Here is a 22151-nt window from a genome sequence, read left to right as displayed (position 1 = left end):
ACAAATGCTCCTAAATATTATGGCTCGCTACTATTTGAATGTAACATTACCTGAGGGCAATTGTTTTTATGGAAATGCTTTGGCGAGTAACATTGTAAAATACTGTACATATGATGGAAAACTCAACAATAAGAAACACAACAATCACAATAGAATACCAATCTGTATCCAGGTCATGTAATTTATTATATTGCTGGATTGTATTTTTCTTCATTCTTAAATTTTTTATTCTCTCCATTTTCCCACTGATCTTCCTCTGTACATGCATTATGAATTCTACATCTGGGGATTTGAGGGTGTTAGGAGCTGAGGTGTAAACCACTAGTTGGTACTCAAAAGAAGAAAATAATCCAACACAAGTCTTTTTTTTCAATAGCAACTCTCCTCCCTCTTAATCGCCCCATTAGCTGCCTCAGCTTTTCTTTTATAATGTTAGCAAACGTTTTCCGCCTTCAATGTACACTTCAATTTTCTGAGAGTCCGGGGAGTGTTTATTTTAGAGTAAAAAATGCTATTATGGAGACTGTATTAGAATTGAGTTGTAGGATGAAACAATTCGCATCCATCATAAAAGTAAAGTACATTTACGAATGCGGACAAAAACACAACCTCCAGCCTATTATTAGATTTGCATCATCTTAAAAAAAGCAGACATAAACCCATTTGTTAGGGATCGGAAGATTGTCTGGCATAGGTTTGAAGGCAGATGCCTTTCTTGACACAGTGTGGCACTAGCACCGATGCCAGGGTGCACTAGTCAGGAATCAAACCCATACCATTTTCAGGATAGGCAGCAGCATGCACCATGGCACTATGATATGAAATGTAATTAGAAATAAGCATATATCTGAAATCACAAATTAGAATAGAAGCAATCCAGTCAATCTGCCTTTCCACCGATTTAGTTTATTCGTCGCAAAAGTAAAACAATGGGTCGTTGCCTTGATTGACATGCATTCCCTTCTCCCTTTTCTTTCTTCACTTCATCGTTCTCATCTTTCTCATCTCCCTTCTCTTAACTTCCCTCCTTCTCCCTCTCTCTCTCTTTTATATTCATAGGATTTTAAAATGTCTGTAATAGCCCTGCTAGATCAAAACACTCTTTCCCCCACTGTGTGTGTGTGTGTGCGTGCATGTGTGTGAGAAAGCTTTTTCTCTGCGTGCGTATTTCTATCCGTGTGTGTGTGTGTGTTTGCGGGTGTGTACGTGATTTGCATATCACAGCTATGCTCTGATTGGCAAACTGGCAATGCCGAGTCCAGCGGTGCGTAATTTTTAAGAGGCCCTACCCCGTACACAAAGTCGGGAGCAGCCACTGGTCTGTATCAGAACCTAATGAATAATATGAGTGCGCTAGCAGCAGGGGTTCTCCATGAATTGTCCTGTAATGCCAAGCGCAATAAAGATTTTTATAACCATGTTTTTATGGGCACCAGACATAAGCTGTTATGAAATAGTCTGATATTTTACAAGCCGTTTGGTCTAGGTTTTATTGTCTCAAATGAAGTTGCCTTGTAATGTATCATATTTGACCAGTCAAGACGATCAAATGTGTTGCTTTACTACCTTCATATCCGGGGGAATTAATATTAATAGATGGAAAATGCCTAATCTCTTATAATGTCAATCAGTTATCGGCAATTTGATGAACGCAGCACATCTTTCAAAATACTATATCCTGAAGAATGGAATGCAAAATTGAGAATACTAATAATTAATTAATGTCAAAATCCAATGGAGGGAATGGAGCAAAATGATGCAACAATGTAGAAACCCACACATTAGTAGGGGTGCTAACACGTGAGCTCTCACATCCTCCATTTCAAACCCCACGTGGGACAGAATATGAGCACACTTTCGATCTATCCACAGAACAAGAGGTTGGTGCAAAAAGCCTCGACAAAATACAAATTCAACTCTTCCACTTGGCCTTAAAACTGAGATTGGAGCAGGATCATGGATACAATCCTCCAGAATGGAATGGTAACTCACACACTGACGTTGTGTATTCTGGTGAAGGCTTCCTAACCCTCATTATCTACAAGGTAATAGCCTTCTAACTTACAAAGAAGGGGACAAACAAAAATATTTAGCAACACAATGTGAAATATTCCATCTAAATGCCCCACTACATTGGGCTAAACAATTATATGGAGCACGTGAGTGCTTCCTCCAGCGCATCTCTCTGTCCAAGCATTCCATCAAGTATATCAAGGAAACTTGCAGTGAAAGTGCACGGAATTACTACTGTGACCCCTAAGACCACCATCACCGGGAGCGGCAGCGTGTCGAGTGCTCTGCCCTGCCTCTTCTTGAACCAATGACCTCCTATTCAGCAGTGTGATAACAGTCGCTTTATCTGACCAGCCTCTTGAGGGTGTCCAAACCAGAGGAAATGAAATGGAGTTTTAGTTGGAATGGGAACTCCCTGTGGCTCAATAATACACACCTTCAGACTGGCGGTGATGGTAAAAATCAATGCTGATCATTGCAGCTAATCCATTGCTGTAATGCTAATCCCCAGGGGTAAACAGAACAGTTAGTCATAGTGCACAGTATGCTAAACAGTTCATGAAACATCCATGTAAAGAGAAATAAAGTGAGACATTTGTGACATGCTGCCTCCATTCATGCTGCTTGTGCATCTCTACAATACATGACACAGTACTAACTGTTGTGTTTTACGGGAGCAGCAAGCGCTCTCCGGGTAAAACCAGAATAGGACGTGAGCTGTTTAAATTTGAATGGTACCACTTCAAAAACCCACTGAGGTGTCCATTCACTCAATTGCATTATTGTTTGTTTCAACACAAGTCCATTCTGGAGTGTACGCTTTTTGAGGCATATCTTACCCTAGATTCCCCTAAAATCCAGATGATATGCAACTGTGGTGCCTATTTAAATGATAGAAGTGGCGCTATTATGAATCGTTTCACGTGTGCATGTATATTTGTGTGCATGTCTTGGTCGTGACTTGACAGCCAGAGAGATATTATGCAAATGAGGCCAGCTGTTTGGTGCACTGGTAGACACTGCTGCATTGACAGAATACCATGCCCCCATGTTGCAATGCATCGCCTATTCAGTGAAGGCACCCCAAAATACTGTCATATTCATACCTAGGCTTCTCTATATTTCCAAGAGTTGTTCCACTTGTATTGTTGCAGTAATGAACAGTAAAAGCTTCAGTTTAAGATGTCCTCCTGACAGAGGATATCCCTGATCCATATGTTTAGTTTCTTGAGTAGTAGAAGTAGTAGCAGTTGTAGTAATAATAATAATAATGATAATAATAATACCATAATATCTCTGCAGTCATTGAAGCAGTTGGTATGTTTATCCAAAACATTATAAATGATATCTTTGTTATATACAAATCACAGTGAATTTAGCAAGCATTCAGTCTTGTGCAAAAGCACATACTATACCTGAAATGTTGGCCACACCAGGACTGTTATTGTGAACATGACATAAGTGCGAAAGAGTTTTGGACATCATCATCATCGGTTTAAAGTCCGCTTTCCAGGCGCCGCTGGGTTGGACTGGGTTCTCGATATGGCTTTCTTCCACCGGGAACGCTCCATGGCCATCTTGTGGTTAATGCCGAGTGCCTTCATGTCGGCTGCCACGGTCGTCTGCCAGGTCTTTTTAGGTTGGCCACTGGCTCTTGTTCCCTCTACGTTATACGACATAACTTTCTTCACCCAGTCGTTCTCGTCCTTCCTCACTACATGTCCGTACCATCGCAGTCTGCCTCTCCTCACCGCATCCACTCCCATCTTCTTTCTCAGCTCTGCACTGGTCTTTTCCTCCCTCATTGACACACCACACATCCATCTGATCATCCTCATTTCTGCTCTGTTTAGTTTGTCTTCGTGTTCAACACATTTTTAACTGATACGTAAAATTAATGACAAGAAATTATGAACCATAAAGGTTTTTCTTCCAAACTTAATTATTTAACCAAAAGCCACAAATTTACATTCTTAACAGCTACATAAATAGAGAGGTCGGTATATTGGTATGAGAGAGACACTGTCTCATCATTCATTTTATTTATATGGAAACTTCATCTTCTTCTTCTTCACATCAAAACACTTTTGTTATTGGATAATTAATGCCATCATAATTGATTGTATGATGTTTTGGGAGAGAAAGTTATAGTACATTTATTTCCTGCCGCTAACACCATCGCCACTTAAAAGGAATTATGACCTCAGTGGACAGGAAGAGATGCAGCCTCGCTGGTGAGGTTTTTAAGAGCGAGGTGAGTTTATCTGAGCTTTTCAAAGATAAGAGTGGCGAAGTGAATTAAAACAGTAAAGTTGTGGCCCACAGAACAGTCAGCTGGCAGAGGATAAAACATTTTGTGGAGCTGCCGAGTGTGGATGATAACTCTCAGTAGACTGGCCTCTCTAAGTGACCTCTTTCACATTACACAAACTCATTTGATCCATCGCTAACATAAAAATATTGATCACTCTAGTGAGCAGACTGTTAGTGAGAGGAAGAAAAAACTAACATCTGCGATTTCATCATTGTGGCCACAAGCCATAGTAATCACTTTAATGAAGGAAGATAATCTTTGTCAGTAAATCAGAGCATGCTGATGAATTGTTGCCTCAACATGCTTGTACAAAATATAGACAGTATTTACCGGACTATAAGTCGCTCCGGAGTAGAAGTCGCACCAGCCATAAAATGCATAATAAAGAAGAAAATGATATATATGTCGCACCGGAGTACAAGTCACTTTTTGGGGGAAATTTATTTGATAAAATCCAACACCAAAAACAGGCATGTCATCTTGAAAGGCAATTTAAAATTAAAATTAAATAGAGGCAACAACAGGTTGAATATTTATACGGTATGCTAACGTTACATAAATACATAAACAAGGAACTAAGAACGTGCCTGATGTAACATATTAAGAGTTATTCAAATAACTATAGCATAAATAATATGCTAACAAGTTTATCGAACCATCTGTGTCACTCCAAATCATTAAATCCAATGAAATCTTCATCCTCTGTGTCACTTATAAACAACTCCCCTAACCCCGGAAGTAGAAGACTCTTCTATGTCGCTTATGTCAGTCTCATCGTCAGTTGCAGTTCCAATTATTCCACAGGCGTAGAGCGCCCTCTTGCGGTTTGGTGTTTAATAATATGTGAAATGATATAATGTGTTAATAATTTCACACAAGTCGCTTCTGAGTATAAGTCGCACCCCCGGCCAAACTATTAAAAAAACTGTGTTTTTTTTAAGATGACAGTTCTAAAAAACATTGATTATGTCACTTATATATTGAACCTAAAGTTGCCTTAGTTACTTTAATGTCAATAAATAAACCCATATTGTGATTACAATGCCTACGTACATTTCTGAAAGGATATTTCATTTAATAACACTGCTAGCTGTTGCTTTGACATCCTCAGCATGTCCCTACGACATTTTGCCCTTAATGTTATTCTTTCAAAAACGTGAAATGTAATAATGACTTCACACCCCAAGATTATATCTTGACTTTCACTCTTTCAACAGCAATCAATAGGTCAGCCTTTTCAGTTGAGAATTAAATTACTTGCCACCCAAAAAAAAAGACCTGCAAAAATAAAGAAATAAGAAGACTAGCCTTTGACTGGATGTCCTCTTCAATGTACATGTCCTGATTTGCTAACTTAATTGTTTCTCTTTACATCCCGCACTCATGCATGGCCTCTATTTGTTAAAAATATTATCAAATTATATTATTGTCTATCATCTTCGTGTGTGTGTGTGTGCGTGCGTGTGTGTGCGCATGCATGCGTGGGTGTGTGATATTAGGGCTAAACACTGAAACGAAAGAATGATTCTGCCCAAAGGTGTGTTTTGGAAATAGCAAGTAAAATGTAAAGAAGCCAAGTCATTTACATGATGGAAATTTAACCAAGCTTTTAATACTCATGTCGTTTTTTATCATCGTCCATTTTCTTTTATAAGACTAACGTGTCATATTAAGTTTATTTTCTGAAGCAAAAAGGCATAAATAGAAGCTGAGTCTGAGCAGAATATATTTTGTTGCTGTGGCCTTCCTGATTACTGACTAGAGGTCCAAGTCTATCCTGCTTCTTATTTACCGCTACATTAGTGGCGAGGCGCCGTATGTGCTTTTACACATGACCGACAGAAATGCCACAGCGGGTCTTCAAATCAGTGTGAAATTACATCAGCCCCATTCTTTGAACTACTTTGAAATGAAAGCTGTCACAGCACTGCTGGAAATGTCACCTGTCAGATCAGAGTTTACCTTCTTGCCACCTCACTCACATGCCTAAACATGCTCGAGTGTTGTTTACGTGTGTATTTCAGACAAACATCAGTAACAGAGCAGTGACCTCACATTAAGTGTTTCAATGAAGCATCAATGTTCTTGACAGCCTCTTTCATCTCCCCTGAGCGATATCGCCTTTCTTTGCTAATTTGAAATTAATGATCAGAAGGATTTTTTGGAAAGTCTTCTTACACAATGCTGTATGAAGGTCTCAGTTTCTTGCAGGCATCACATTACCGGGGCCAGCAAGGAGTTTTGTTTAATTTCTCACAATCTTTTCTCCCTTCTTAGCTCAAAAACCAGATATGATTCTTTTTTCGTAAAACTAATTTTTTTTTGCAAGAAACTTCATAGTTATGGTTTACTTTGGAGGGACGATGTAACATATTAAGAGTTATTCAAATAACTATAGCATAATTAATATGCTAACAAGTTTATCGAACCATCTGTGAACCTAAATGAATACATGATCACTTCATATTACATATTCACAAAAGATTGATAACTAACTAGTTTAAACGTCAGAGGCCAGTAAAGAGGCCATTTATTTTAAAAGGGGGGTTGGTATCCAAAAATGTTTGCAATATCTTAGCATTCTCAAAAAGTGAAGACAATTCGCACGATTGGTATTTCAGCAAAAAACATCAAGAAATTTGCTTTTGTGGGCTCCATAAAATGGTGTTTGTATGTGTGTGGTGGTGCTGGTGGGATGGGAGAAAAGAACAGCTCTGCGTCATTATTTAAATTCCCTAGTCTTGGGAGTTTTTTAATATTTATGCTACCCTAACCAAGCCTTAACCAAGGTTACGCCTTGCAATTGAAAGTTTTACGTTACACGTAAATGTAAATATTTTCCTTGTGTCTTTACCAAGTTTACATTTAGTCAATAGCCATAACAGACATGGTACAGTGGTAATCTTTGGCAAAAAAAAAAAAAGGAATTGACTGTATACTTCCCAACTTACTCAAAGCATTTTTAGATCTTTCAGCTCATTGATTCCATTTAACAACCGTTTCTTCATGCTTTGTTTGCTCCCGCTCCCATCAGCCTCGCACGGAAGACAGTGGTAGGAGCGAGCCACGGAGCAATTAAATCCAGATATTTCCCTCAGGAGATGGTGGAAACCAAATCAGCTCTTATATCCACCAGGCGGATGCAGAATTGACTAACATGAACATTATGTTGCTTTGTGCCTTCTGAAGGAACTGGTACCCTTCTGTGTGCTTACACATTTGCTTTAAATACAAAAGAAAATAGAAAAGCTGCTATTTCCACCCTGTACTACAAAATTGCATACAGTATTTGTGTTCCCTAGTCACGTATTTCCTAGACTATAAACTGTTACTTTTTGCACAAGCTTTGAACCCTGTGGTTTATTGTCCAGCACGGCTTATCTGTGCATTTTCACGATTTTTAGGATATTGTAAGTTTTGTACATATATTCTTATATGTGGAAATTAAACGTTTAAACACCTTCAGCTTATTGTCCAGAGCGTGTCATATAGGAACAAAACAGGATTTCCCCCTAATTTTAGCTGGTGCGGCTTATAGTCCAGAAAATACGGTATAAAAAGCTGAGAGTAAAAGAATGAGAGTCACAGCATTGTTTACTGCCTAATTCCTATCTTGAAAATATATGACTATATCTGACCTGTAAATAAGGCCAAATCATTTCTGATTATTAATATATGGACATTGTGACAAAGTCATCACAATGTCCACCTGCATTGATTACACTGACAATTTCCTTTCTGGTACAGTATTTACATTAATACTATTTAATCTTTTGCCAATATGTACATGAAATAGTGTGAATGAATTAATACTGTACTATCAAAATTATAGCCATGTTCAGATTCAAACTCTAAGCAGCAGTTCATGTTGCTGACCAAATGTGCGTGCAAGGGTGTGCGTTTGTGCATTGTACGTGTGTGTCTGGGAGTAGGTCTAAGTCTACTGTAACCATGTGAGGAAAGGATCAATAATGTCATCAGTCTACTCTCTCTTATGTGCACATATGCACGCAAAGATACGCACGCACACACACCCGAGGGAATAAAAGGCACAAATCGATATTTCTATAGTGCCAACAGAAAGCTGCCACAGCAGTTTAAAGGCTTACATGCACGCACACGCACACATGTACTGAGCTGCTTGACCATTGGTTATCTTAAACTATTTCATGGCACCTGAAGTAATTTGGAAACTGTTAATGTAAAATCAATGATGGTGATTTACTGGTCGGTTCTTGTAGTCCTTAGGGGTTATTTTGTTGGTTTTATACTCATGACATTGGTGCAGGTGTTTATGGTTTAAGCCAATTTTGACATTGCCGATGTCTGACACTGGACTTAATTGTTTTCCCTTGAGACGGATGTTTGCATTATGTGTGTACATGAAGGGAGAAACAGATGTTTGAAATATCTGTCAGCATGAATAGACAAAAAGCTCCTTAAAATGTAAATGGGAATGGACAGACGTAAGGTTTACGTCATGTGTAGATTATAGGTGACAGGAAGTCACACTATGGCAAATTCAACCACACAATAAGAAACCTTTTTGACCATTACACTGTGTCGTGTAGTTATAGCGATGGAATGGCTCAAGTGAGCGAGTGGTCATCTCCCAATCAACAGGTTCTGGTTCTAATCCTGAACGGTCCTAGAGCAAGATAGTGAACCCCCACTGCTACACCATCAGTAGGTGAATGAGGAGAGTGTTAAAAGCGCTTTGAGTGCCTTGAAGGTAGGAAAGTGTTACACAAGTGAAAGCCTGTTTATAGCATGCTGTTATACTTGGCATTCTTCTGCTTATTCAGGCCTTGCCGCGCATGACTGAAACGCACATAAAACATGTTGAAAGTCATCAATAGTGTAGTGATTCACTTTAATTGTCGCTCAATGACTTTGTGAATCAGAATGGTTGATCTTTCTCCTCGTGCCATGTGAATAATCAGTCTCAACGCGGACTCTATCTTTCTCGTAGTCAGCTGAAATGCGCTCCAGTCTCTGAATATATATAAATAACAATATAAAATTTTGTTTAAAAAAAAATAATTACCAACCACTCTCCAGGAGATTTTCTGTCTGGACATCAATGTTTTAGGGGAAAACAACGACAACTACAAATCATAAGCTTCTGGGTTTTTGATTAAATTGTTGCTATGGCTATAGTTTGCCTCCTCAAACCTTTTTTATTCTTTTGGTAGAGAGAAATTTAAACAGCTTCAGTCTTAACAGCACACACTGAGGTACTAGGTGAAAAACTGTAAAAGAAGCATGTTGTGTTTGATTGGTTTCAGTTGCTGCCGTTATACTCCACTGTAATAAAGTCTTGAGGATAAAGTATATTTTAATTCCTCTGTCCCCCCCACATCTGAGTGCCTTTCTCCTTCTCAGCGCCATATGCTCCAAGCTCCAACTCGGGCTCATTTGGAAAGCAACGCACACACACACCAGCTCCATCAAAGCAAAGGAACAGCTGCTCCATTCGATAGGGATGACTACTCTCCCGTCACATAGTACACACGCACGCATGCATGCATGCCACCGAGCTGGATGTTTCATGCTGTTTTGAAAAAGCAAGTGAAGGAGCTAAAGATGGAGCGTGGGCTGAAGTAAGAGCAGAGAGGGCAGATCGGAAGGAGTTTGATATGGTCCAATTTATTTGACAATACAATTGTGTTCAATTATATTTAATCTGTACCCGCCATGTCTAAGTACCAGAAGTACAACTCAATTTGGACAAGAACAAGAGCTGCATGGGTTGTGCGCTGAGAGAGTCAGTGGTGGACTATAGCGAATACACCTCAGGTTGTTTTATGAAATTATTTGGTTTGGCCATTCAAATCAAATCAAGGAAATCATTGACAAGCAGCTAAACACCCTAAGTGGTCATCTAATAGGATATAAATAATATAAATATATATGTATTTTTTTATCAATGGTATACTGGATTTCACGTTATTAAGATATATCTCAAGAATATATATTAAGAAATAAGACATTTCAGGTGTGATGTCATGCTGTGATCTTCAATCGGGGTGCTATGGAAGATGGTTTCCATATGTTCCATAGGCTAGTAATTATTGCTATTTAATAAATATTCCACTTAATTTGCACAAAAATGTTACATTTCTTGTTCACGTATATATGTATGCAGGTGACTTGACAAACAGAGGAAAAAAATGGCAGAGGATAAAATAAATAAAATAAAATAAATCAAATAAAATAAAGCTGACTCTGACTCTGACTCTGATGTGTGTATCCACGTTTTGCTATTCACAAAAAAGAGTAAGAGTTTCACTCAGAGTAAATGGGTTTGTGAGTAAATTGGGACCGGATCATTATTATTTAAATTTTGTTGCTGATGTTGGGCCTGAATATTCCTCATGTAAAATTCGTGAAAATTGGTAAAGGTTGAGCAACACTCATCAATGGTAGTAAGCTCATCTGCAAACCTGCACCATTTCCTACCATCAGATAGACATCAAACACCCCTTGCAGGAGTGTGAATTACAGAGGAATCCAGAATTTGATAGTATCACAATATTGCAACAACAACATAGATAATATCACAACACAGTTATTAAGCAACACTCAAAATCTCGGAAAAGGGAGAGAAGGAACTACTCTTCTAAAATACCAACTGAGGATATGCCCAATTATCAAAGCAAAAACACTTTTGGAACATATTCACTGTTGACTAAATATGTGAGCAGTTATAGATTTGCATTTTTTCTTCTTCATTTGTTAGACAGCAACAATTCTAATATTTGATCATTGCTGGATAGTAGCAGACACAAACTGAATTCCTATTTTGTCCCACCTCTAATACCTTGACCATTCATTAGTATTCAATGCACTACGAGTGATATAAAATCCTAATAAAATAGAGACCATTGGTCATTTAGCCATTGATGACTTCTATGCCGCTAGCACGGGCCCATTTCCCAGTCTATGCCCAAAAATACGGTAAAGTATATCCATTCAGAATATTAGGCCTGGTTTGCTTGAAAGAACCAGCACGTCTAATGAGGATGACAATTTCATTTTTTGGCTTTTTTTTTCTGTCGCTAACTGTTACCATGCTAAACCTGTTACCTCGCTAAACCTGATCATCATCGGCAGTGAAGAAAAAAGGATGGAAAATTGAAGACCTTCAAGCAAGGCCACCTGATTCTTGTTGAAGCCTTTAGCTGATGATGCACATTTCATTTAGAACCATTGACTATTTATGTCATTGATCACTTTGGAGAAATGCATCTGCTAAATGTATCTTTGTACGACAATAAAATGAAATGATTGTTGTTGCCTTACCTCCGCAGGGTGGCTCAGACTCAGTTTAGGCAGTTTATTCTTCATGTTGCCAGAGTTTCCCCCATATGTTTGACCACAGTTGAACCCCTCTGGGGCCACGGGAAGAGGTTTTAATTGAGGAGAGTCGATGGGCGCCTGGTCCTGGCCATCCATTGGGCGAACGTACGCTGTTGGTTTCTGCTGCACCGCAATCGGCTTCCCTGATAGGCCACCGAGTGGGAACGTAGATGTGGGAGTGGTTAGGCCAGGTACAGGTGCTGACAAAAGTGACGTGGAAGCCAGTGGGGAGGACGATGTCGAGAGGTGAGAGCTTGGTTCAGTTTCTAACGGGGAGCCAGACGATTTGCAATGACCAGCATCCATAGTCAAAGAGCGAAAATTTCCACCATCTATGTGTGTGTAAGAGAAGACAAAACAAAAAAATTACCCTCTGGATGATTTGGCTGTTATGTGTTGACTAAATTAATCTGACATCTAACGCATCTTACTGAAATTGAATAATTAATCATCACACACACAAGTATTTAAGATGACAACAAAAGAGTAATTGCTTTTTTTCCCGTTCACTTATGAACAAAATGAAAACTAAAGGACACTTAGTCCTCTCCTGAGAGTTTAAATAAATGAAAAACCCAAGCCAAATGTTCAGTGGCACAAACTTTTTGGGGAAGTTTTGACTGCCACGGTTGCGGCTTACCCCTTGTTTCAGTCTTCAGGCTAAGCTGTGCCAATCAAACTGGTGTTGAAACTCAATACAGGGTGACGGCAATCTTCTCTTTGAACATCAAAGAAGGAATGGTTGGGAATACATATGTATTAAGATTTCCAAAAAATGTCAAACTTTTCCAAATATTGTTAGCAGACCAAATATAAGCTGTCCACGTACCCTCAACTTTATTGGTTGCCGCATAGTGAGAATGACGAGGCGTTTTTCCATTTATATGAGAAAGCATGTGCATTTACTGGGGTGTACTTTTGAACGTCATGCAACAACAGTTCATATTCGAGCCGCCCCCAAAAGAGAGGTCATGACCCGCCGCTTGTGAAATGTTACATGTTGCAGCCCAAGCTTTTACAGTTCACTTGACCCCACTCCCATCCCTCCGCACGCCTGATGTGATGTAGTGCTGTTTTGAGGTCATGAAAAAGTGGCATTAAGGTTCATGCAATGAATTGTGCAGCCAACAAGTCAACCAATTAAATGCTGCACTCTGATAGGTGCTAAGGAAGGCATTGATTATTATGGTGACACATCACTTGTAATGTTGCTTAGTTGCGAGGTGGTTACTTCTTATTTTAGGAATTAGCTTGCTCAACATGTAGGCAGACATAGATTATTAGCAAACAACTTTTTGGGTGACCTACTGTCGGGCATACCTGGAACAGGAAGAGTTTTAGTGGGATGTGAAGAATGCCGTCTTCCAGAGGAGGCGGAGGAAGAGGATGAAGATGACGAAGAAGGGCTTGAATCTCGTTTTAGACCTAATTCATCTTTCAGAGAGCTAAAAAGCTCATCATGCCTTGGGAGTTCCTGCTCTTCAAACATTGAGATTTTCCCCCTTCCATTTGCAGCTCCTGGAGCCTGACCTTGGCCTGTTGCCGGGGTGCTCTGCGCATGGCCTCCCTTTGTCCACTCAGTGGAGCTCCTGGACTTTTTGGAATTGTGATGGGACAATGACTGAACACTTGATGACGCTGTCATTGTTGACGCAGTCGGTTGCATGGAATTTGAGGATGCCAGTGACGCACTTGCGATCCTTTTTTCCCCACCCCGCTCTACTCCTCCCCCCTCAGTTCCTGTGCCTCCATTCATGGTCTCACTGAATAGCTGGGACTCCATTGTAGCTCTCTCAGTCACTGAAGTGGTTGGTGGTTGTTGCATGGTGTTGTTGTTGTTGGCACTGCTGCCTTTGGGGATACCCACTAAGTGGCTCTGGTTTGAATGGGTGGTTAACAGGTCTTTCATCTCTTCATAGGAGCCAAGCGTGTTCTGGACCCGACTCGCCAACGCATCACCTTTATTAGTCTGAAAGAGGAAAGGTAGAAGAGAGAAAAGTGACAGACAGGATTATTAATTAACTTGCCATCTTTCTGTTTTATTTCTAAGCACTTGATGAAAAGCCCTCTTTACTCATTCGGAGAGGAACAGGAAGAGACGAATTGGTTGACCACTGATCAGGCACCAGGACAAGATGATTAATTAAACACATCCCATCCTTAAGAGGGTCCAGTCCAGCCTGGAGCAGTAAAACTAATGGAGCAGGAATCATTATTAGCCTGACCTCAGGTTCTCAAGCAATCATCGCGAGGAGGACAGTCTCGCTTCTACTGATTTATGATCCAAAGGCCCCTTCAGCTGTTACGTGCTCATGCTAAGATGTTCCCCGGAATAGTTAAGAGTCTTTGACAGGTTCTTTAATGATGAAACCACACCATTTCATCATCCGTCGTTTCAGCCCGAGATCTTTTCAGAAAGGCAAAGACGAGTTGTTCCCTAATACTCTCGTGTCTTTTCGTGTTGCAAATATTACTGAATATATCCAGGGTACCTGTTAATAATTTGATGAAGACAACAAATGCCAGATAACAAACAAACAGAAAAGTAATTCAAAATGGAACAATGCTCTGTCAGTCTTTAGGTTGCTCAACAAGTTGAACCACACACTGTAACGTACGTGCAAAAACAATTCACGAGAATTGCGCTTTTGTGTGTGTTTATCAATTTTATTTTCGTCAACAATCAAACAGTGTAATAATAGGCAATGATCCACTCAAAGATCTTATTGCTGAGCAGGGAATTCTGCAAGAGTGTGCTATATGAAGTGTGCAGGCTTGAAGATTATGCTCACCATTGATTTGCTTCTACTGAATACAGTTTAATTAGTGGATGACAATTACTATTACTGCTACCCTTTCAGCGTCAGGGATGGTTTTGTTTATGCAAAAATTCATGGATCACCAAACCAACGGTTATCTACACATTGGTTATCTCGCAAAATATTTTCTGCATTACTTCATTTACTTTGTCAATTCATTGCCCATTAAACGACACAGCGAGATCAGACTTTCAAATAGCCAATTCTGTCCAACTCCTTAAATTTTTAACATCTCCAGTGCACCCTATGTCAGTTAAAGTGATGTATGGAGCAAATAAAAAGTAAATGTGTGAGTTTAAAATAAATCAATAAGCAAACGAGCCTAATAAATTGCTAACAACATTGTTTTACAGCTGACAGAAGACATCACATAGAGGAAGAATCTGAATGTAGTGTAGTGGTGGGTAACCCGAACCCTTTTGCAAAGCCAACATGCTAACCTCAACCTTGTCTTTATTATGTTTTGTGTAATTAGAAAAACATATTTGAGATTAAGTCACTGAAGGTGGTCATTGCGCTTGCTGGTTATCAAGCGCGTTACTAACGCCTGCACGTGTACACATAAAAAGCAAGTTTCAAAGTGAAAAAATTGTACATTTTATATTTTACTTACACTTTATAGTCACTGTGAGGACCAGTCAGAGAGTGTAGGTCGGCTGGATTTGGGCCCTGGGCCGTATTTTGCCAAGCTCAGATGTTCTGATGATATATAGTAAATAACTCTAACTGTGAGCATGGGTAGAGTTTTCTTTCTTTGAATATTATCCCAGACGCACGCAGCCAGTTGTGGGAATGAACACCGCCAACTTCTCGGCAAATGGAGGCGGCACATCTCATTCCTTTTAAATTCAGTACTGGAGAGGCACATGGTCTACATAGCAGAAAAATAAATGCATTTGCTGGGGTCCATACAGAAGATCAACGTGAGCAACGTTTAGAAGGAACTGGGAGAAGAGCCCCACTTGCCAATGATGTAGTGTTGGCAGCTGTGAAGTAGGCACTTGGAGACGGCTTTCCATCCCCAAACGTGTGTCCGTGTGTAACCTGGTTTCAGCTAAAGTTTGGTGTACTTTCAGTCACCAAATTGTCAGGTAGGCCGGGAGCATATAAAAGTAAATGCCCAGCTTTACCATGACATCACATTGGTGACCACAGGTTTATAGGTTCCTTGTGATTGACTGGCGATTGGCTGACTCTTGACCAAAGATGGTAAGGCTCGACTTGCCCAAGACCCTAACCCTGTACAGGAAAAGCGATAGAAAATGTCTTGCTATTGTTGGAATTCTATTTCAGCAGCCCACAATAACATGTCTAACTAAATCCTGAGGTATTTGTTTGTGTCCTTTTTTTTACACTAAAAAAGCAGCATGAACATAACATTATATCTATTGTTTATTATATTTTGACGAGTCACAATTTGTATTCAAATCATCTCAACAAATTATTTTTCATACACACACTTCCACTACACAAACCATTGTGCACTAAAGTCGGCTGTGAATATATTACCTTGTTCCTTCTCTATCTCCATCTTGTGAATAAAAATGTGGTGGTTGACAAGAATGTGAAAACATATTCACAAAGAAAATATAGAAAACAGAGACAGCGATTAATACCTGCATTTGTGTGTATGTGTGCTCTTGTATGTGTCTAATAGGCTCAGTGAGGGATTAGCTAATAGGTGACAGAGTCAAAGTAAATGAGAAAGTCAGACAGTGACAGACACCCAAATGATATGGAGGCAGAATGAATGGAAAAAAAAAAAAAAAAGATTGAGATGAAGGTTGTCTATAAATCCCTGGTGATAACAAAGAGATACAGATCTCAAAGAACTGCGCAAGCGTGGGCCGCACGATTGAGGAGGCCCTATGATTGTATGTATCTGTAAAGTGACGCCTTCAGTAAAAACTGGAATCTCAAGCAGGACAAATAAATCAACAGAGCCAAGGAACAAAGTATGCCAGAGCCATTTGTCATGAGTCATGGGAGTAGGAGCTGAGCTGTAGCAAGGGCATGTACTGTATAGAGGAGGAAAGCAGGAATATGAAACAAATAAACATAAACCTTGTGCATGGTCAAATCAGCTTTTTGGCCTGAAGGATTACAAAATGCCCCACCCATCATATTTTCTCCCAAATGGTCACAGCATATAGACCTGCACACCCCAAGAGATGCACCAAAAGCTCAGGTTTGATTTAAACTCTCAGGGAGGAAATGCATATTGAATTTACAAATGTTTGTCTGATGCAGTGACTGAAAGTTGTTAATAACAGTTTCTTTTTGTAATCAAACATTATGATCTAACAGGAACACAACAGTGTCACAAATTAACATTCTCTCAGGGGATGCTCACTGTCCTATACCTGAAATTTTAATTGAGGTTTTCTCAACATGTTTAAAAATAATTCTCAGTGAGATAGTTTTAAGACCTCATTATAATCAGCCCCACAATGAGCGTCTAGATGTCACGTTCAACGTTGACTCTGATTCATTCATCGTTTGGTTATTTATTTTTTCCTTGTTCATTGAACGTGGCACCTGGACTTATTCGTTCGTTCATTCATTCATTCATTCATTCATTCATTCATTCATTCATTCATTCATTCATTCGTTCATTCATTCATTCGTTCGTTCGTTCGTTCGTTCGTTCGTTCATTCATTCATTCATCCATTCATCCATTCATCCATTCATCCATTCATCCATTCATTCATTCATCTATTATGCTCTGCGAATGACTTTCAGATCTGTCATGCTTTGCAAAAAGGATGCATTCTCCTTAAGACCACTCTTGTCTTTCCTAGAGTAAATCAAAGCTGGGTATCACTCAATGTTTTAAATTTTAATGGGAAGAGAACAGAAACTATGTTTTTTGGTTATAGTGACCCTTGTACATCCCACCCTGTTGACTGGCATCTTATCGAAAGACAACAGTCTTGAACTCGGGTTTTAAATTGAACAGTAATTGTAAATTGGACTGCCAGATCCGTGCCGTTGTTAAATCCGGCTTCTTCCATCTTAGGAAAATGGCTAAATTGAAAACCTTCCTTTTTCAACAGCATTTAGAAACACTAATGTAGCCCTACACACCTCCGCAGACCAGACGCTACTAAAGGTGCAGAGGACTAAGCGGAGCCTCAGAGGGGATTGAGCCTTTTATGTTGCCAGTCCTTCCCTCTGGAATGACCTCCCCTCAAATTTTAGGCAAGCCCCCTTTCTGTCCAGCTTTAAAGGCCCTTTTGAAGGCCCATTTTTATTATTTGGCTTTCGACTACTATATATTAATTAGTGGTTTAATTGACTGTTTTATTGTTTTACAGTTTACTGTCTTTGTGGTTGTCCAATTGTCATATGTAAAGTGCTTTGTTATAGTTCCAGCTGTTGTAAAATGCACTATATACGTAAATAAAGTTATTTTGAATTGTATAAAAAATACTAAATGAAATGCAAATGCCTGTAAATTTGCAACAGTCTTTTGATTTGATGTAATTCCTAAATATGGTTTAATTACTGAGTGATTACAATTTACAACCACAACACATTTTTGCCTAATCTCATTTTTATGCTTGAGATAACAGTCCAATTTTGAAGAATATTTCACTCTCGCACCACCCCTTGTTAAGAAACCCCATTAAATCTCTCACAAACTGTGATACCTCTCTTGTATTTTATAATCCTATACTTTATTATCTTATAAATTCAGTACCGTCAGTCACTTTTACTTACTTTGTAAGGTTCACCAAACAGGTTGAATCCAGTCAAGAACAAATCTTCATCCTGTTGGACCTCCTGGGTCCTCCTCTCCCATTCTCTCCTTTTGAGGACACTGCGCTCCGACTCCAAATGGCTAAAGGAAAACCGAGAGAAAAACTCGTTAATGTTGCCCACTGAGAACAATCCACTGGCAGACATTACTGTCTTTTTACGTCAGACATGTGGACAATATCAAGCATTAACAATGGCAAAGAAAAGCATGATAGCTGATACACAATTCCCCAACCACCCATTTCTGACTTAAAAAAAAGGAAAGAAAAACAATGGATCACTTAATTCCCAGAATACAAGATGTATTAAATTAAAGATATGGCTGTATCATTGGTGGAAGTTGATTACAAGATGCAATCATGGGTAATTTACTAATTAAATAAAATTGTTTACATTAGAATTCTAATGAATATGAAACCTCAAAGAAAAACAAATTGTCATTCATGTAGTATTATTTGATTTATTTGGGTAGAGAATAGAATATTATTTTCCACATCGCTATGACGTGGGAAAGAAATGACAGGAAATTGAGACTTTGATTTATACCACGAAATGGGCTAACTGTACATAGGTTGCTAATAATAATTGTACCTCTCATTATGAAAATCCAACTCTTGGAGTGTAACTTCCAACACATGCATGAGGTTTTGCATTAAAAAACGTCTCCAAATACAACTTGCAATTATTGTGCTTACTGAGAGAAGAATGTAATTTTATTCGATCAGTCTAAATTCACATCTCTTTTAGAATCGATTATCCGATGGATTTTTTCCAATCAATTAACAGAATAAAGATATCAATGTATTTTTCTTTTTTAAGTACAGTACACTGCACACCTGAAGATTTTTCATTAATAAATGATTGATATTCTCTTGAAATATATATTGCATTGCATGTTGACATTTTATTGATTATTCTTGAAGCAGTTCTCATCTTAAAGGGTGTCTCAGTGGCTCCGCAGAGCTCAAACAAGATTTCTCCGCAAGTGTCAACCGTTTGCTAAATACGATATGAACTGCTGCTCCACAGAGTAGCCATGCACTTCTCTTCTTCTTTTTTGCTCTCCTCCAGCTCCTACAGCATATATGCATGTGCCTCTTTCAACTCTCCTCAGTGCTTGTCAGCCAGCAGGTCTGAGGATGAAAATGTCACAAAGGCTTTTTATCGCAAATTGTTTGTGATCCAGAAGGGCAGACATTTCAGATAAAACAAAATAATAAAACGCTATAATATAAAAATGGGCATAATTATTCTTCCTCTACTCCCAAAGATCCCAAAGGCAAATGGTCACTTTCATTCCTTTGTTATAACTTTAGTGGCCTGCGTGGGAGTTAGGTAGTGTGGTGTTGATGACATAATGTACCTACTGAGCTATGCCACATTCCCTTCATGTCCTCTCTTGGTGTCATTGATCAAATCTGAATTAAGTGAGCTTTTAATCAGTCGTTCTGGGAAGTACTTTCTTGGCTTATACCTCACCCATGAGTGCTGCTAGGTATATGATTCATGAATGTTTCCTGTGTAACGCAGCTGGAAGCATTAATTGAAACAAGTGATCTGTGGAGCGTAATAATGGTGTAGATTGTTTCCCACATTATACCGTCTATTTTTAAGCAAAGGCTACGTTTTATTATGCTAACCCAAAGCTTTTCACTCAGCTGTGGTCTAGCGATCAGTCCATAGAGAAATTGACAAGCGGCTCTTAGAGGTTTAAAGTGTCTGTGAACAAGCACACGCTACGTGCACGCCTGTGGCCTATTGACCCAGGAAAGGGCATCTTGTTTCAGCCAACATGCTGCACAGAGTAGACGGAGGGCCTAATTAGCCATCAACACAATTAAAGGAGACATTCTCTTTTCCTGCGCCAGACCTCTCCTCTGACATCGAATCTCCCAGTAAGATGTAGGTGGGAGGTAGGAAGAATGGAGAGGGGCGACCAGAAGAAGGGGAGGGAGAGCTTTGGGTCATAGAGGCCCATGGGAACAAAAAAGAAATCCTCGCAGGGTAACCGACTGTTTTTTAAAAGGAAAGAAAATAAGATAATGATGAAAGACTGAGTAGAAGGAAGAGGACAGAAAAGTAGGAGGAGATGAAGGCATGAGCAAAAAGTACCAGAGCAATGGGAATTCCTGTAAAATGATTGACAAGTCTGTGTGCGTGTGTGTTTGTGTGGGTGTGTGACTGCGTCAGAGGAGAGCGTTCATCATCTGTCTGTACACAGAGATAGGTGACAGCTCAGTAAGTCACATGACACAAATATGCAGCACAAGCTCCACGCACACAAGAGATGTGTACATGTCCATCATTGACAAGTTGAGATCTTGACACGCCTCCAGTGATTCACTTTAATTTATATATACGATATAATTTGACATGAAAGAGATACAGGTGTACAAATATTGTGGATTTCATTCAGGAGTTAATAGCTGTAATCTGAAGAAGCGGGAGACGCAGACCATTATGTGTTCTGCGTGTTGTGTGACACACACTTTGACATAATGATTTAATTTGGGACCATTGCATCTTAGGCAGTTATGAAGATGCATCGTTGTTTATTGTTTATTTTTCCCCATGCCTAACACATTCAACATATTCCTGGGCCTGCTGGATCGTTGTCTGACTCCACTTGACACACTTTACAGTGCAGCTCTTTACATCAGACGCCAATCAGATCTTTCATTTTTACCAGGACTTTAAACGACTAAACTTTTTCTTCTATTCTCAGCAACATGATGGTGGTTATAGTGTCAACTTAGAATCATAGAGTCCCTGCATGAAACTACATCTAATTCCAAATGATTGCTGACAAAGGAGTCAATTGCGCTAAACACACTTTTTCACTGGAATAAAAAATGACATCGTCTTTAAAGTCTTACGAAATGCTTCTTTGTGTGTTGGGAATTTCTGCAAATGTGTTATTTTTAGTGTTTGTCATTAAAGGAAGAATTATACAGCAATACAAGATTTCAGGAAAATCGCTTTGTTATTAAATTGTCTTGGTAAAACACACACACACGCACAGACACACACAACCCAGAGGTAAACTGTAAATTCAAAAAGATATTGAAACATTTTATTGGCCTTCCTTTACAGTTTCTTCAAAAGCCTAATCACAGACAGAAATGCAATTAACTTGACAAGTTTACAGCCATGCAATCATTTATTATTATTAATATTACTATTTATTAAAAGAAACATTTCAAGTACCTTTTTTCCCCTTTGCTGGATCTGTTCAAATCACGCATACTATGTTTTGTGATGTGATATGTTAATGCATAATAAGAGAAATCTGCAAATAGTTTTCTTATTCTTATGTATGCTTGCCATGCTTCATTTGTGAGTGTGTGTGTTTGTGTGTGCGTGTTGGGTGTGTGCATGCGTGCGTGCGTGTGTATGTACGTATCTTGAAGTAATGCTGAAAGCCAGAGTACACTCTGGGAATTTAATCTCAACAGAGCTATGCTGGTCTCCCCTGAGAACTATTCACACACTCTTTTCATTCACTTACCCACACACACACACACACTCACTAACCCATGCGCAAACACACACATGCATGCAGGCTGCCTTGTTGCCTTCTCTTGCACATTTTCAGGTGTTTCAACCAACAATATTGGACTTGTATAAGGTATGGCCATTGAGTCAGATTGCATTTTTTCCATCAATAAAAACAGAATACAATGATTTGAAAATGTCTTCAAAACAATACAAAAAGAAAATATTAAAGTTTAAACACACAACCATGCCGGTTTTTAATGCAGTGCTGCCCGAAGCATTGGTCTCGGCCATTCAATGTTGCTTTTGGGTCTTGCCGCTTACATGCAGAGATTTCCCCAGACGCTTTGAGTCTTTTTGATGACATCATGTCCCGTTAATGAAA

The 22151-nt window shown here is 39.2% G+C and overlaps 1 protein-coding gene across 4 annotated transcripts in view; it reads right to left on the bottom strand.

Annotated features, from left to right (window-relative positions):
- aff2 (AF4/FMR2 family, member 2) overlaps positions 1-22151 on the bottom strand; it is a 113909-nt gene that overhangs the window by 54503 nt on the left and 37255 nt on the right. For all 4 annotated transcript variants that reach the window (XM_061287507.1, XM_061287525.1, XM_061287516.1 and 1 more), the window contains exons 2-4: positions 18233-18353; positions 13010-13658; positions 11633-12021 (exon numbers count right to left, since the gene is read on the bottom strand). In XM_061287507.1, coding sequence (XP_061143491.1) covers positions 11633-12021; positions 13010-13658; positions 18233-18353 — 1159 coding nt within the window. The remainder of the gene's footprint in view (positions 1-11632; positions 12022-13009; positions 13659-18232; positions 18354-22151) is intronic.

This window comes from Syngnathus typhle, linkage group LG1 (genome assembly GCF_033458585.1).
Source record: "Syngnathus typhle isolate RoL2023-S1 ecotype Sweden linkage group LG1, RoL_Styp_1.0, whole genome shotgun sequence".
Lineage (NCBI taxonomy): Eukaryota > Metazoa > Chordata > Actinopteri > Syngnathiformes > Syngnathidae > Syngnathus > Syngnathus typhle.
Note: the sequence above shows the minus strand (reverse complement) of the source record. Positions and strands in the feature narration are given on the sequence as shown.